We start from the raw sequence: 13,431 nt of genomic DNA, 5'->3' as shown, positions 1-13,431 counted from the left end.
CTGTCAAACTTCAGCAATGTGAATTTATCATCTTTTTCTCAACACTTTCAAAATAATTCTTTATTTACACTTCCACTGCTCATCAGAAAATTGTTTCTAATGTCACATTATATCTCCCAAGTTGCTAGTTTGAACAGTATCTGAAGAAAACTCTGAAAATGCTGAAGCAGCACTGATTTCTAAAACATTTTGCACTTTCCTACTCCATCCCCTTAAAGTAAAGCTTGGATGCCACGCACAATTACACAAGAAAATCAAGAAAGCCATTACATCCAGCTTTTTGTCACGATCATTGTTACCATGGCAAAAAGTGGGTTCAGTTCAGCACAGCTGCAAGAGAGGAAGAGGTCTGCTGGCCTTTTTGTAGAGATAAGTCACAAATACTATGCCAAATTCTGTCATCTAAGTCCCATTTTCGCAGGCCATTACAGTTGCCCACAGACAATCTGATCTCATCCTTTTAAATATCTGCACCTTTTTTTTCCTCCAAATTAATACTTTACTCATTCACACTTCGCTAGGGATTTAAGAGCACAATGAACCTCAGAAGATTACTGCTTGATGTCCCTTCTCTTATCCCCAAAATTCATGTGTAGAATGAGAACAAGGGTGACCAACAGAAAATCAAAACAACACAGGAGTCACTAATAGCATGCTCATGCTAACCAAAGGAATCGTCTTAAGATTTCAGCACCATTAATTGAGTTAGAGGGGATTTTGTTTTCTATTGTAAGCTTCCTTCACTGAAAGAATAGGTAAAAGGCCTTTCTTTTGGTTTATCTGGCATTGAAATCTAATTTCTGAGCAAAATGAGAATTATTCAAAGATAGCACAAAATTGGATTTTCTATATTTTAAATATCAGTATTATGACTTTTAGAAAACAGTATGAATTGACTGTCATAATTCAGAGATTTTTCTATTAAAAATGTGGCAACATTACAAGAGCAGTTTAAATTATCTGAAATGAATACATTAATCAAGAACATATATTTACTCTAAACAAAAGCTACCAGCATTTTTTACCAGCTAAACAAAATATTGTATTTCTAATGAGATTTCAGCTGAATATCGTTCATCTTAAAAGAAAAATAATGGAACCATACCTGTTCCAGTAGCTCCAGAATTGGTCGTGCAGGTAGGCCTGGTGGCTACATTCATCACCAAATGAGGCTTTGCTTTCAATCCAGTGAATTATGTGCCCTTCCAGAGCTAAGGGACAAAGCATTACTAATATAAAGTGAAGTGAATGGGATATTTGAAATTCTCAGCTCTGCATAGTTTTCCAAACGTTTTAAGTTAATGGAGCACTGGCTAATTTATACTCATGATGTGACTAACGCATGGTCTGTAAATGTGCTTACAAAAAAAAAAATTGTACATATACATTTCAAAGGATATTTATGATACAATTACCTCTATTTTACTTTTAATTTGTGTGTGTGTGTGTGTGTGTCTGTGTGTGTGTGCATGCTTCAAAAACCCATGTAATATGGACCATTTAAAAAATCTCCCCTTATTACTTGAAAGGTAAACACCAAAACATGAATAATTTTTAAATGGCACATTTTAAAAAGTTGATATTTTAAAAATTACTTGTTGTTACTAAAACTTTTATAGGTTCACAATCTGAAAGCGACAAGGTCCCTGAAAGGTGATCTTGTCCAACTTCATCCTTTCTCAGATAGATACTGAAACCAGCAGAGACTAAGTGACTTGACCAGGGCCACAAAGGTAATAAGTGTCAGAATCAGGTTTCAAATTGACACCAAAACCAGTGCTCCTTTCTAATTTAGAGGGGATTTTTATTCTATAAAACATATGAGTTTTCAAAGTATTATAAAAATGAAAGCAATTTTTTGCTAAAATAGAAGCTGCATACATTTATACCTAAAAGTATTTTATTACCACCCTTAGTCTCTCAACATTTGGTAATATTAACAAAAATATAATTTTATGAAAACAAAAAGCTTTCTTTTTGCTAACATACAGTACAATGAACTTTAAGGACTTACCAACTGGTACTTCTAAAATAAAATCTGGTGTTTTGTCATAACCCTTTGCACGGAGTTGATCTTCATCTATGGCGAGAACAAATACTATTATTTATAACATTATTCCATTAACAAAATGGCAAAATAATTACTTTCTTTTTTAAAAGTGAAAAAACTACTAATGCAGTCATACATATCCTTCATATGCATGAAATACTATGTCAAATTAAATGAACCTTCTTAGCAAACCTGAAGCATAGATATAAAAATGCTTCTTTTGTCGCCTGTGCATTTTTATGTCTTCATTAAAAACATCATTAATTCCAGCTGTCATACAGCACTTTTTTTGTAACTGAAAATACTCAAAATAAAGAAATATATTTGCTGATTGAAAGAAGTAGCTTTCTCCCCAACCATGGAGCTTGCTAATAATGCTTAACAAACTAATGTTAATAGCTTCTAACAAGGTATAATATGGTTTTCTCTTAAAGTTTTGAATTAAGAACTTTCATGATTTTTTATAAGTTTAGCTTCAAATAAAACTATTTATGAAGATGAGGAAGGGGTGACCAGGAGGTAATCGTGGTAAAGAAGTAATTACACAGCTTAATTCCTTTGGCATATTGTAGTTTGTGGCATTTACCAAAGTTTTACAACTAACACTATCTAATTTTGAAAAGTAAACATGCTTTGAGATTTGTTCTAAGTCTGTTCGATTCCTTGATCCTTTGCAAATATCAGTGATCCATTAGGAAGGAAGAGAGGTTTTTCAAGTCAGGGAAATGCAGAAAGCTGATGAAGTTGTGAAAACTAGCTAGATGCTTAGTTAAAAAAAAATCCGTCAATATTTTCTAAATGCTGTCCTTGACTTCTAATGCCATTACAATGTGATTTCTGAAATGAGGAGTTCTCCATTAGATTTTGGAGTGACCTGGTCATTCAATTCCAGACATGGCTTTCTGTCTTCACCCAACCTCAACTAATGGCCCAACCAAGTAACAAGGAAGGCTGTGTGGTCTCTTAACATCTACTGGGCTGTTGACATTGTCATGCATCCCATTCGCCTTTCTGCATCACCTTTGATTAAAATTAATGGCCCATTCCCAATGTTGGGTAGCTTATTTCCAATCCATTTATCAGCCTAAGACAGTGGTTTCATGGCCAACGCTCAGAAACTCTGTTTTAGAACACTGTTGTGTGCATCTTGAAAGGTCAGCATTTTGAGCTTAAATAACCTTTTAACGACAAGAACAATATTTAAACTAGATCTTTAAGTAAAAATTTGTTATAAGTTGACAGCCTTAAACCAAACCAAATCTTATGACTGCTGGCATTTAAGCCACTTTTCTCCTTAAAGTAGAAGAAAAAGCTGAACGAACTTTCAGACAATTAAACAGAAATCAAACTAAACTTATGAGGAAGAAAAGGGTGGAAAAAAAATCTCTGAAATCTAGGTGAATATGTTTAGAAACATTCCTTTTTCCTAAATGGCAGTAAAATAACAGCAGCTAGAACATTTCATGGAAAAGAGAAATCATGAAATCATCTCTATTCAGGTACTTTAGAGTTGAAACCCTGGAGAGATGATGAACGGTTTTAAAAGCTGGGTGGATGTTTGCAAAAGCAGATTAATTCTTATTTCTAACTTAGTTTGATAAAAACTTTGCTAATATTTCAAATGTACTTTGGACCAAAAAATGTTTCTGAGAGTTCAAAATAAAATTTTCAAAGATGATAGAGCAATCTATTGTGCCTATCCAAATCCGTTTTAAAATGAGACATTAAGCTAATTAACTTATAGCACCAAGATCATGAACACAAATATCTATAATTTAAGTTTCATAAACATGGAAAGAAAAACAAAAAAATATGTAAAATTCCAGAAGAGATGGTGGAATCTTCCCATATGTCTTTGGGAAAGATGAACACTCACACTGTTGGGATGGTTTAGATGGAATCCTGCCTGCAGGCAAGGGGATAGATGACCTCTAGGGGTTCCTTTTTTCTCTAAGCTATTTCATTGTTTCCAACAGAAAGAAGAGACAGGTTATTTGGGAGTTTTTACAGTAAGTCTCCAGTTTTCTTTTGCTCCAAATTGCCTTGCTTCCCTTTCTCATTTTTCCTCTTGACTATGATTCAGTTTCCCTACTCTAATAACTGAAAAAGACTGTGTTACTAAGTCCAAAGACATGGAGGCTTAATAATAATAGCTAATGCTTAATAATAACAGCTAACATTTTAATACACACTGCATTCCTTGTCACAATTCTGTGAAGTACATAGTCCAAATATTAATATCTTCATTTAGTAAGTGACAAAGTTGAGACTCAGCTGCCAAAATACAAGAGCTGGGATGTGAACCTGGGTCTTTTGGCTCTTAGCCTGTTTCTCTCTCTTTCTCTTTATCATGGAAAACTTTGAAGGCAAATTGGTGACCAGAAATTTCTATTATGCCAAGAACAAGCTAAAAATAGAAACTATGTCCCAAGAGAATCACTTGAAGAAACTGGAATATTTAGCCTGGAGATGAAAAGATTTAGGAGAGGCATGATCATTGTCTCCAAGTAGATGAACTATTGTCCTGAGGAAGAGATATTAGACTTGTTCCACTTGAACATGACAGAAAGTAGGAAAAAGAAGAGACTCCAGAGAGACACTTTTTTTTGGGATTCAATACAACCACAGATTTCCTAACAATTCAAGATGTCCAAAAGTAGAATGGGCTGCCTGAGGAAACAGTAGGTTCCCTACCTTTGGAAGTCTTCCAGCAAGGACAGACAACAAGTTGTTGATAATGTAGGAGGAATTTCTTATATGGGTGGGGCAACTTTGATGGTCCCTAATGTCTTTTCCTACTTTGAGATTCTGTGATCTCATGAGTTCAAGTTCAATGCTTTTTCTACTACTGCTTCTCCTAATCTAAGAATAGGGAGCAACATGTGTAGGGAAGTAAAGATATTCTGCTAACGTTTGTCTTCCTGAATGATGTTTTCTTGACTCAATAACCAACTTATTGATGGAGTCAAAAATGTAATATCTTGTTTTGTACATCAACTGTTCATATATTCTTGAGTTGGGTTCTCAGTGTTGTGTTTTCCTTCAATCTGCTCTCCTCCATTCTGTTTTGCCTAAGTTTGTGCATTTCTATTTCTTCTGATCTTAAGGGTAAGGAAGGATTTCTTGATTTTAATTTGTACAATATAGTTAACTTTATACAGATGAAATGCTTATTTTGAGAGATCACATTTTCATGATGTGATCCTAACCAAGTTTCTTGATATCTTGGTCCCTGATTCCATCCTTTAGAAAGAAATAGGATATTATCTATCTTGATAATACATGTAAATGTTGGGTAGGGGACAAAGGAGGAGGGAGATGTGACACCAGTAAAGCACTTACAATATATTTGAAAAAGGCAGGGGAAAATATCACAGAGGAAAAAAAAAACTCCACCTATTGAATACTCCACCTATTATTGAATAAATCATTTATTAAGGTCTCACCATTCACAAGGTACTCTGCTAAAGTTTTTAAAAAGTCAGGATCCTTGCTATCAAAGGGATCACCTTCTTCATAGTGGCTAATCAATTTCTAATGATGAGTTTTGCCTTCTATCACTAGCAAATATTGTAGAATACAGGGAAAAAGTGCACCATCACTGAAATCAAAGAACTTAGTGCCATATCCTAGTTTTCTTTTCAGTAAACCACACTGCCTTATCCAGGAAATTCATTTAACTTCCTTTCAAATTAGAATGCTTTTGAGATCTTTGGTTGACCACTAAGCTATAAGATCTTCTGGAATGAGCTCAAATTTGCACCAAAATCTTTTAAGAGAGCAATAGTAACATAGTCTTTTATGACATATACTACACAATCACAGCAATTCACTTTCAGACTAATGCTCCCTTAGGGCACTCTTGCCCAAGTTTATCTGGACATTCTAAGTTGTCTGAAATTCCGCACAGTCCATTACAATAATTATTTATTAAACACTTGCATACAAAGCACTGTGCTAGGGGCCAAGGATTTAAGGATAAAATTAAAAAAGCCATTTGTGGAGAGAAACAGTTTGTAAAACTATGAAATCTTTTGGCTTTAGGATTTGTAGAGCCAATGAGAGGCTCCTGGAGATTTGAATGGGGGGAGTTCTGAGGCAGGACAGCATCTCTTTCCTTCTTCTCATATCCATTCCATACCCAAAGAACAAAAGCAAAATAAGGGGGAAAAAAAGGGAAGTGAGAAAACCACAATCAGAAAGAAGCAGAGTTGTGTGTGCTATGTGATTTTTCATATCATCCAATGACTTGGAAGAGACCTTTAGAGCTCAAGTAACACATTCATGGACTTCACTCCAACCAAAATATATACACCCTATGTAACATTAAGCTACTTGGAACATAAATGCTATAATTATAGCTAAATAATAGCTAACAACGTCAGGGTTCAACAAGCAGACTGTCTTCTTCAGATGTGTCAACCAATGTATTTCTATAATTATTTTATTCAAGTCAATTTAATTTCAATATTTGATGCAGTGATTTTCCATCTAGAATGGAAACTGGGTAGATGAAATTCAGTGCTTATAGGTTAAGTCCAAGAAGACCAAAAACACATTGTGGGTTTGAAGAGGAATGGCCAATCTTGGTCATGAAACTTGTTTCATCCTCTCTTTTTGAGGATTCTGCTGCTCCAAATTTGTTTTGAGGCATTATTTTGAAGCTGTTTGGAGGAGCATTTGGAAGAGCTCAGGCTAGAAGCTGCCTTTTCTTTGATATTTTGGCCCTATCCCCTCCCTCCAACCAACGAGATTCTCAAAACCTGTTACAGTAAATAAAGCTCAAGAGAGATCCCTTTCACATCATGGGGTTTGTAGTCTCTTCGAGTCCATCAGTCAGAGAATATATATATGCTCTCAGTCATGACTTTAATTTTTATTAAATGATATTTATTGCTGAGTTGAGGGTGGGAGGAAGGTCTTGGAAAAGCCAGTAATTATAATGATACTTCCAGCACACCATTCAAAGACTGTTGTTAGGACCTTAAAGTTAAAGACTTGTCTATAGCCCAATTCTCTTTATAATTTGATTCTTTTGTTTTTCCTATATCAAAGTGCACACATTAGCAGCCCAAAATGGGCCTCCTAATGGAATCTTTTTCAAAAGAACCATAATCATATGTCAGAAGTTGTCATCTAGAATAGAGGTTTTCAACTTAGGATCCATAAACTTGGCTTATGGGAAAAATTTCCTTTTGATAACAGTATAATTGGCTTCATTTGTGATATTATGTATTTTATTTTATGTATTTAGTAGTATTATTCAGTGACTAGATCCATAGACTTCAGACATCCAAAGAGAGGTTCATGACAAAAAAAAAAAAGAGGTTTAAAAATCTCTGTTCCAAAATCTGTCAAATACACCATTGAATAAACTACTTCTTTTGGGAAGTGTAGTTAACTCATCATTCAGGATGATTGGCTGATAAAGCTATTCACTGCTATTTGGAAAATGGGCACATGTGTGAGGCTTTAATTTCACTTTTAGAATACTTCTGGCTTCAAGAACTCATGGAGCTATGGTCTTGGTCTTATTTAGATGGTCTAAAAAAATGGGTCACCCTGAAGCTTATCTGATGGTGAGCCTCTCTGATCTTAGGCTGGCTCCTGGAATACTGTGATTCCCCTCATGGCTATTTTTTTTTTAAATACAGGAAACAAAGGTTAAATGACTTGACCACAATCACAAAGATACTAATAATCAGAGGTGGAATTTGAAACCATGACTTCTGACTCCAAAGACATGGTACATTCTAAAAAGAAAAAAACAAAACAAAACAAACAAACACGATCCTTTCTTGATAGAAAATAGTTTTTAAGAGTAAAGATTTCTTTAAGAGTATTAATGTTAATTGAGAAGGGAGTAAAGGTAATGGGTGTATTAAAATCATTTTTGTGGATATAATTAGAGGGAGATTTCCAGTTTCATCTATTAGAGCCTAATTCAGAACATATTACATATTTGGAAGAGAAGAGCTCTCCCTTTCTTTTCCATAACTCATAAACTAGGTTTGCTAGTATTTTCCAATGTTTCACTCAGTTAATGCATGTAAGTACATTCCAAAATAGAACAAATTCAACTCAATAATACTTAGCATCTACCATGTACAAATAAATAATGTTCTTTTCCTGAATGTTTATTTAATAGCAGACTTTTAGAGCTAGAAGAGACCTAAGGGATTATCTAATTCTACTCTGTGTTAGCACTGAGGAAACTAAGGTGCATAGAAGTTAAGTGATTTGCCCAAGGTCACAGAGCTAGTTAGTGGAAGGGATGGGATATGCTGTCTTTCTTAATTATGGTAAATTCTTGTGTAAGAATTTGAAAATTAAGGAAGAACAAAAAACCCAACACCCCCATGGAGCTTCCCTAAAGATCTTTAGGGACAATCTCAGTAGATAGCCATCTGTTTGAAATTGTTTAGGTGATACTTTGCCTGTAGGCAAGGGAATGGAGGAGATAATCTTCAAGGTCATTTCCATCCATGTGTTTCAATGATTCTCTCTCTAGTTTAACCAAAATCAATATAGCTTTATTCACAGACACAAGTGATGTTTAATTTTTAAATACAATAAAGGCCTTAGATTATTTTTAAAACCCCATGACTACCTTTGGATGTGGAAAAAATAGAAACTGCATGTGTGTAAAGAACACTTTGAAACTTTAATTCCTTTGGCTTTTTAATTATCTACTCCCCTCTCCCCCAAATACCCAAAATACCCAAACCAATTACATACCAATTACACAATTTCTTTCTTTCTTTTCTTTTTTTTTTAAGTATAGGGTTGAATTTGAGTCATGAGGACAAAACACATCTGAAATAAATTAACATCTACTTAGAACTTCAGAAGGACACAACAATTGACAAAGCAGTGGTTTGGGGAATTTTGAGGGGGATATTTGGGGCGGGGGAGGGTTATGGCTATTTAAAAAGACTTTAGTTTAAGAAAGAAAGTCATCGCTATGGTAAAAGAATCCTCTGTTTCAGTTCATAGTAGTAAATTAAACAAAAGTCATGAAGATGAAAATTAAATTAGAAAATGTTTATCTACAATTTTGTCAAACTAATACCTGTAAGATAGTATAAAGAAGATGATTTATAATATATGGAAAACAGTCAACATTGTATATTTATGAAAATGGAAAAGTACCCACTCTCATGAATTACATTGCATTTTTTTTCTATTCTAGGGTTATTTCTTTGTTATTTCCTCTGAAACCATTTTAATGTTTAATCCTAGAAGCATTTGGACTGGCCATGCCTTTCCACCTCCACACTTCCTAAAAGTAGACTTCACAGCTCTTTGTGCAAAACTTAGATTTGCATAATCATTAAGGCAAAGTTTTAAGCAGAAAGGGAACTTTGAGATCATCAAGTTTAACCTCATTTTGCAGATGAGAAAATAGGCCCAAATCTATGGTATGCATTTGATAAATATATAATAAATTGAATTATAAAAGGCCACAGTATTAGCAATGACTCAAAAGCCTTACCTAGGTTTCTTCCCTAGGCTGGACTCAGTTTCCCCACTCCCATTCTATTGCTCTATTGTGAACACTGAACCAGCTCTTCTATGGGAATCTTAACTCTTTCAGCTCTAGAACTCTGGCCCTGACTGGATAAGTGCCTCCTATGGCATACATCAATGCAATGATTGTGTTTTGACATGTATTATATCTGGCCTGCTCTAGTTATGCTTCACTGTACTCCAAGATTATTATTTTGCCACTGGCTTGTCCACAGTGGGTAGAAGGGGGCACTATGTAGATGCAGAAATCTCCATTATTATTCTTCAGATCTTTAAGAATATGTGATTTATTGAGTGTGGGGACTGAGTTGTGATTCAGCCCAACTGGCCTTTTCTCTTGTCCTTCATCTCCCAATTTCATGCCTTTGAACTGGCTGACACTCATGCCTGAAATGCGCTGCCTCCTCACTTCCATTTCATTGAATCCCTCTCCTCCTTCATTGAGCTCGAAGGCTTTTTTCATTCCCTTAACAGTTACTGCCATTCCAACCCTTAAGGTTAGGTATGCCATTAGAGTTAGAGTAAGAATGAGACTTAACTACATTGTATGTGCACATAATAATCTCTCTCTGTTTTCTTCTCCTCTCCCTGAGGTCTTTCACCTTAGACTGTAAGTACCTTGTGAGCAGGGATTATTTCATATTGTATTTGTATCCTAAAAATCTGGCACATGATAGGCAGTTTAATAAATATTGGGTAATTGATCACAATTTTTGCTGATATGACCCAATAAAGTACAAAATGTAGGTTTAGTCAAACTGGAAAAAAAAAAGAGTGATAGGCAGCCATGTAAGAAGAGTGAAGACAATATTCATGCTAAATCAAACTAATTTAATATGGTAGGATAAGAAAAGTAAGTAAATTGACAGTTATAAAAGAAAAAAATGAAAATGGCCAGGAACAAGGATGACATGTAGGATTAGATGAAAATAAAAGTGGCCAACAAGGAAAAAACCAATAATATCATCTTTAAAAGAAATCAAATTGTCATTGCTAGATATAATAGATGAAAGCCTGGCATTCAGAATTATTGGGAGCTGACAGAAAACTATAGAAATAATTAACATCCAGTGTCCATAGGGACATATGGTTATTATATTAAAAGAAAGAACATGTTTCTAAAACTCATCTCTGGTTAATTTGGTGATAAGAGTCTCTAAATTTAGTTGGAATGGCCCCTGGATGACAGACATAATCTAAGGCTGGGCTTAGCCACAGAGCCTTTTTTTGACTTTGTGATCTTCTCAAATGGTCTCTTTGAAGCAGTCACCCCAATTCCATGACAAGACATTAGAAAACTGGGAAAAATCTTTGAAACATATTTCTCTAATGAAAGATCCATTTTCAAAAGACAGAAGGAATGATTCAAATTTACAACAACAGCCATTTACTACCAATTGATAAATGACCAAAAGATATGAACAGGAAGTTTTCAAAGGAAAAAATACAAGATATCAAGATTCATATGAAAAACACCAATAATAAGAGAAATGAAAGAGCAACCCTGAGGTTTCAAATCATACCTATCAGATTGAAAAATATGACAAAAAATGGAAGGTAACAATTGTTGGAAGGGCTGCAAGAAAGAATTTAAATTCATTGTTGAAATTAATAGGTGCATCTATTTTGGAGAGCAATTTAGAACTATGTGCAAAAAGTCACGGAACTGAGACAAAACTTTGATCTAACAATAGAACTACTAGGCTAACATCCCAAAGAGGGCAAAGAAAGGATACACACACACACACACACACACACACACACACACACACACACACACACACACACACACACATACACACACACAAATGCACATGCTTTTTTGTGGTGGCAAAACCCCTACAAACTAAGGGAGTACTGATCAATGAGGGAATGGCTAAATAAATGCTAGTATATAAACATAATGGTTTCAGAGAATTCTGAGAAGATTTATATAAACTGATACATAATAAATAAGCTCAAACAGATAAGACACAATAGTATAGAGAGAAACAACTTTGAAAGACTTCAGAACTCTGATCACTGCAAAGCCTAATGATAATTCCAGAAGATTCAGTGATGAACCATGTTATCTACTTTCTGATAGAGAGGACTTAAGAAACATAATGTGGCATGCATTTCTGCACATGGCCATTGAGAAAATTATTTTTTTAAACTATGCATATTTGTTTCAGGGCTTCTGGTTTTCCTATTTTTTCCCTCTTTAATAGAGAGAAAATTAATGTTTCTTGTTTGAAAACAAAAGTATAATACAAATTACATTAAAAAATGAAACAAAACCTGGACCCTAGTGAATTTACACCTAGGGGATATGACAGATGTGTAAGAACAATTTATAAAACTGGAAATATGAACTAAAAAACAAAAACAAAAAAACTTGAAAAATATACCACCAAAGTAACAAAGAATTATCAGTGAAAACAATTCTGAAACAAACTCTCAAATCTATCAAATTGGAAAATAAATAAATATGGCATCACAAATTTCCATAACAGGCTATGCATAAACCTATGTGTTGTTAGTAGCATTGCAAATAAGTGCATCTGGGGAGAGAAATCATTAGTAATAAAACATACTAGGAATCGAACTACAGGTGGTATTACTTTTGTTAGTAGTATATTACTTTTCTTTTTGGGTGGGTGGGGTGCCAAAATCCAGAAAGTACATTACTTTTGAACTAACAAATGAAAGATAAACAATTTGGAATCTACTTAATTACCACCCTTGGTATGGTAGAGAATTGATTTGAAGTTAGAGAAACTTAGGTTCAAATTTCAATTCCAATATTTCCTAGTTATGTGTGGCCTTAAGCAAAAAATTTTTCCGAACCTCAGTTTCTTTACATGTAAAATAAGGGGACTGGATTTGATGCCTCCAATATCCCTTCCAAATCTAGATATATGATCCTGTGCATTTTTTTCCCTTGTTTCTTCCCACAATATGACATCAGAATTGGTACAATATTCCATCGGAGTGAGTCTCCAATATATTATCTGATAACAGAGAAGACACAACCACAGATGGCAGCCCTTAAAAGTCTGATATTCCCCTCTTCCTAACTTTATCCCAATGCTCCCCACTGATCTCAAAACTTTCTAGAGACCAAAAAAAAAAAATTAGTTCTTTTTCACAAAAAGCCTGGCAATCAACAGCAGCAGAGATAACAATCATAGAACTAGCTTATATTGCCCCTGCTGGTGGAGGATCCTGGGCTTATTAGTGATTCTGGCCTTAAGTCAAGGGAAACATAGGAGCAAGAGCAGCCAGCCAGCAACAGCCTGGAAGAGACCTAACCAGAAGAGTATCTTGGAGAAGATCTTCTTTTATCTCTTTAAATCTCCGGAGCACCTAGCTTGGGTCAGGATACCTAAGCCCTTCACTCCCTATATCTCTTGGATCTTGTGTTCTGGTCTCAAGAAAAGGGCCTCCATAAACATTTCCAGTAAGAATAAGCATTGTTATCATAGTCCCCAGACATTCCTGCTCCCTTGGGAAGGAGGAGAATTGGCCCATTTTTTAAAAAAATACTACTACAATAATTACTATGAGAATCACATCTTATTTTTAACCTTCAGAAAGGGTAGAATTTAAATAACAGCTAATGCCTCATGGAATAACCATCTTTCTCAATTCACTTCAGCCTATATAATCATATGTTTTATTTCCAGTCTCTCGTTCTCTACTGCTAACATCTGCATGTAAACAGGATCTTTGTATTCTAAATCTCATCTGCTCCTGCTGCCTATTCTTCACCTGAAGTCATAATCCTCTGTTTGTCACATCATAATCACTTCCCCAGCAGAGGATTGTTGCTTCAGGTGGCGAATAAAGCAGCAGGAGCAGATGAACTC

At 34.8% G+C, this 13,431-nt stretch overlaps 1 protein-coding gene across 4 annotated transcripts in view; it reads right to left on the bottom strand.

Moving 5' to 3' along the window:
* The window catches only part of CDIN1 (CDAN1 interacting nuclease 1), a 247,446-nt gene that overhangs the window by 102,260 nt on the left and 131,755 nt on the right, over positions 1-13,431 (bottom strand). For 2 of the 4 annotated variants that reach the window (XM_003340037.4, XM_056810236.1), the window contains 2 exons: positions 2,015-2,080; positions 1,106-1,211 (listed from right to left, as the gene is read on the bottom strand). In XM_003340037.4, coding sequence (XP_003340085.1) covers positions 1,106-1,211; positions 2,015-2,080 — 172 coding nt within the window. Of the gene's footprint in view, positions 1-1,105; positions 1,230-2,014; positions 2,081-13,431 lie in introns of all 4 variants that reach the window. The other 2 variants (XM_056810235.1, XM_007480009.3) reach the window with 1 other exon arrangement.

The sequence above is a fragment of the Monodelphis domestica genome, chromosome 1, assembly GCF_027887165.1.
Source record: "Monodelphis domestica isolate mMonDom1 chromosome 1, mMonDom1.pri, whole genome shotgun sequence".
Lineage (NCBI taxonomy): Eukaryota > Metazoa > Chordata > Mammalia > Didelphimorphia > Didelphidae > Monodelphis > Monodelphis domestica.
This window is presented reverse-complemented; position numbering and strand designations above follow the sequence as displayed.